This window comes from Clupea harengus, chromosome 23 (genome assembly GCF_900700415.2).
Source record: "Clupea harengus chromosome 23, Ch_v2.0.2, whole genome shotgun sequence".
Classification (NCBI taxonomy): domain Eukaryota; kingdom Metazoa; phylum Chordata; class Actinopteri; order Clupeiformes; family Clupeidae; genus Clupea; species Clupea harengus.
The window spans coordinates 20,550,325-20,554,153 of NC_045174.1; the positions used below are offsets into that span (position 1 = coordinate 20,550,325).

Here is a 3,829-nt window from a genome sequence, read left to right on the forward strand (position 1 = left end):
GACTGACCCTCAGTAAGCTGGCGGCCGCTGTTCCATACCTGTTCTACTCCCTGGTGCTGGTTGCCGTCGGCCTCTCACGGATCTTCATTCTGGCCCATTTCCCTCACCAGGTCATCGGCGGGTTATTGGCCGGTAAGACTCATCATCATGCAAGAGAACACATTCAGAATGTCTTATGTGGATCAACACGTCACAAGACAAAATGCGATGCCGTGTAATAGACTTGACAGGATATTATTATGATAAATAATATATGGTTAATAACACATTCTACTCTACGGTGCCACCCTCCATGGCAGGTGTTCTTCTTGGGGTCTATCTGAGTCGCTCTGTTCCGGAATCACACTCCTTGCTGTTCTTCCTGCGCATTAGTGCGGGTCTACTGGTGGGAACGCTGGTATTCCACACCGCCTTGGAGAAAATGGGAATCCCGTTGTCTTGGTAGGTGTTTTTTGGAATCAGACTCCAGTTGTGCTTGCTGTGTCATATTAGAGAAAAAAGGGAATCTAAAACAGACTGAATTGTCTTTTATAATCATGTTTTGTCAGTGCTGATCCTATCTCGGTCTTTTGATGCAGGTCAGTGGCACTGGCCAAAAAATGGTGCTCCCACCCTGAATGGGTCCGCCTGGACACCAACCCTTTCTCCTCCCTCATGCGGGCCTGTGGGGCCTTGATAGGCCTGGGGCTTGCCCAGTCCTGGAAGCCTGGCGGATGGAGCCTTCCCTGGGCACCTCGGGCACTCTGCCTGGCCCTCTCGGCCATGACCCTCCACCACATCAACCGCTTCAGCCTCCCCGGAGCGTACCCGGTCGTCTTCTACGCGCTGTTCTTCATCAAATACACCATCGTGCCGCAGGTCGTCATGCTCTTCATCCCCGGCCTCGTCCATTTTCTCACCGCCAAAGCCAAGAAGGACTGAACACTGCTCAGGGCACGACCTGGAGCATGGTCTTCAACTGGCATTGCTTGAGGGCATCGAAAGCGGATGCCGTTCAGCGGCTTGCGTTTGAATGCACCGAGTGCTTTCACAGCATCACAGCCTAAGAAATTCCATATAAAAGACACTCAAACATCCACATTGGCTCATCTCTTCACGAACTACACAAGGGTTGGCGACGTGTAGCTTTGTTGCTTTTTCCGTTCAAAGTGACAGCGATTTTAATAGCAGATTTCAGAGTTCACTGTAGATCGTTAGTTAAGGGGTTGGACCTGCCTTGCTATTAATGCTGGCTGGCACCATTTAATGGTTTGTAAAGATATTTTCTCAAACCATTGTTTCATCACTTAAGTCAATAGAGACCAGCTCCCCCCCCCCACACACACAGTGTTGGAGGTATGTACAAAACAATGCACTAAATAAATGTAAATTACAAATTGAACAAAGTACTGATTCGAGTAATGCCAAACTCCTTCATCAGGTGAATACTTTCAGGAACTCTGTTTGGTTATCTGTATGATGGTCTCCCCCTACTGGTAGGGATATAGCATTGCTCCACAACCCTTTTAGCCAGGAGCGAAGACTGTGGTGGTGAAGACCGTCATAAAGACTAATGCAATTTGTGATCACCTGCAAAAATACGTTTCAGAGGAGTAAAGTAACCGGCTTTGTCTGTGTTAGAACTCCGTTGGCACACAGATAGACATTTTTTGCTGTGCATGTCAAGTTCTTACCTACAAACCTTTTGCAAATTAGTGCCAAAATGTCCTTATGAGGAAACTCTGTGATTGACTCTCAGATGTTAGTAAGCTATCAGTGAGGACAATGCTAATTTAACATGACATTCATGACCATTATTCTTGCTGCTTTATCTGATAGGAACCTGAATCAATTAACATAAGAGTGAATGGTTGCATTGGTTATGCAGTGGTGTCTTTATGTAGTAAGCAGTTACCTTGAGTGTATAAAGAAACAGATTCCCATGATGTCACATGATAAAAACACATTCGGTTTTATTGGTTTCTGTTCAACTGTTTTTTTTTCTTTCACTTTTTTTTTTGTGTCACAGCGCTCAGAAAGCTCACATGTACAGACAATAGAACTCTGTCCAGCAAGCAGTTACAATGAACTCCAAACCAAAGTCAAAATGAAAGGAAATAAAACCGAAGCTGTCCCAGTTTCTGTGTGTGTGTGTGTGTGTGTCTGGTTAGCTGACAGATGAAATGGGTGGGGCTAGGGCACCTATTCTTACCAATGGTACCAGATTGACGAGGGCATTTATACTCCCCAGGTCACACATATTGGATATTATAGAGCTAGATGTGCTGAGGGAGAGAGGTGTCTAATTTCACGCATGTGAGTTGTTTTAACCTGGGAGAGATAGAGAGCAGAGACTAAACATGCATCTGACTATTTACAGCAAAAAATAATTTACAGTCGAGAAACGAAAATCAAAAAAGTAATGTCATGAGAACCTCCCTGAAGGTTTCTCCCACGCTGTGTTCAGAGTGTTGCCTGCTTTGTTTGTGTGACTCCGGGATCACCTGTGCATCTCTGCTCTGGCAGGGCTGAACTGGAGGAAGTACAAATCGGCAGTATTCCATTTCCATGGTTACTTAGTGTGTCTGATCTCAGGATGTTCCTGAGGAAGTTAATACCTCTTTTCCTGGTTAGTCAAAACGCCTTTCTTCAAACCCCTGTTCACCCACTGTATTGCATTTCCCCCTATAGACAGGCATGGCACAGCTTACAGTCCATTTGAGTTTAGGCTCACACACACAGCCCCGAGTGTTTGTAACAGTGAGGCTTAGAAGAGTATTATTTCGAGATGCTGAGAAAGCATTCATTCAAGGCCTTGCTCCTGTGTCATTATTGGCCCTCAGACTACTGGGATCCTATAAGGGGATCCAACTAGCCTGTTCTATGTTCACACACACACACACTCTCTCTCTCTCTCTCTCTCTCTCTCTCTCATTTAAAGGTAGCCTTTCTTCCAGTTAGCAGCTGCCTCCGAATTCCACCCAGCCTGGCGCTGGGCCTGAGAGTGTGTCGCACCGTAAGGAAAATATGCTTTTGGCGCCCCATACTGGCAGCAGTGGATTGTGTTGCACCGTAAGGAAAATATGCTTTTGGCGCCTCCTACTGGCAGCAGTGGATAGCTGGGAAAGGTAACACAAGCCCCTATGACCACTCGCAGGGAGGCTAAACTCTGTTACTCTGTGGATAAAACTCATGTGCCTGGCTTGTATATACAGCAGTTACAATGTGCTCTAGAAAGGCTCTATATATATGTACACATGTTCATACTTTTACAAACAATTTGCTCTTTTCCTTTAAGGTTATTGTTCTATCATTCATTCATTCATTCATTCATACATTCATTCATTCATTCACTCACTCACTCACTCGTTCATTCATTTGTTCGTTTCAGAGTTCATAATTGCACCAAGAACAAGTACAGTTGGCTAATTTCTAAAAAGGACACCTACACACAAATTAATTTATTCAGAACTGCTATTTGGCAGGAAGCCGCCCCCTCACCCCTCTCACCCCCACCACCACCACCACCGTCGCCTACATCTCAAAGAGCACTCCCCACCCCTGCCAAAGGATAAACAATCAAAGTCTACTACTTCAAATCAATAAAGTGCTCTCGGTTAAGAAACGTCACAGAAACATTGTGCAGTAAATGTGTCATATTAACAACAAAAACAATGAATTAAAATAATCAATAATCAATAACATAAAAGAAAAATATATATATATTTAGCTCCTTTTCTCCTTTTTTGAAGCTCCTCTTTGTTTTACTGAGCTTCGTGTGAAGGGCATCTCCAAACCTTCGAGCCAGTGTAAAGCATAAACCCAACTATGCTGTGATGGAAGGCATTCA

The 3,829-nt window shown here is 44.7% G+C and overlaps 1 protein-coding gene across 1 annotated transcript; it reads left to right on the plus strand.

Annotated features, from left to right (window-relative positions):
* Nucleotides 1-2: 2 nt before the first annotated feature.
* On the plus strand, nucleotides 3-2,119 carry g6pc3 (glucose-6-phosphatase catalytic subunit 3; the record flags this gene model as incomplete). Its single annotated transcript, XM_031560694.1, has 3 exons — nucleotides 3-132; nucleotides 300-441; nucleotides 579-2,119. Coding segments are annotated over 3 exons (615 nt in total), but the record flags the coding sequence as incomplete, so codon positions are not given.
* Nucleotides 2,120-3,829: the final 1,710 nt, after the last annotated feature.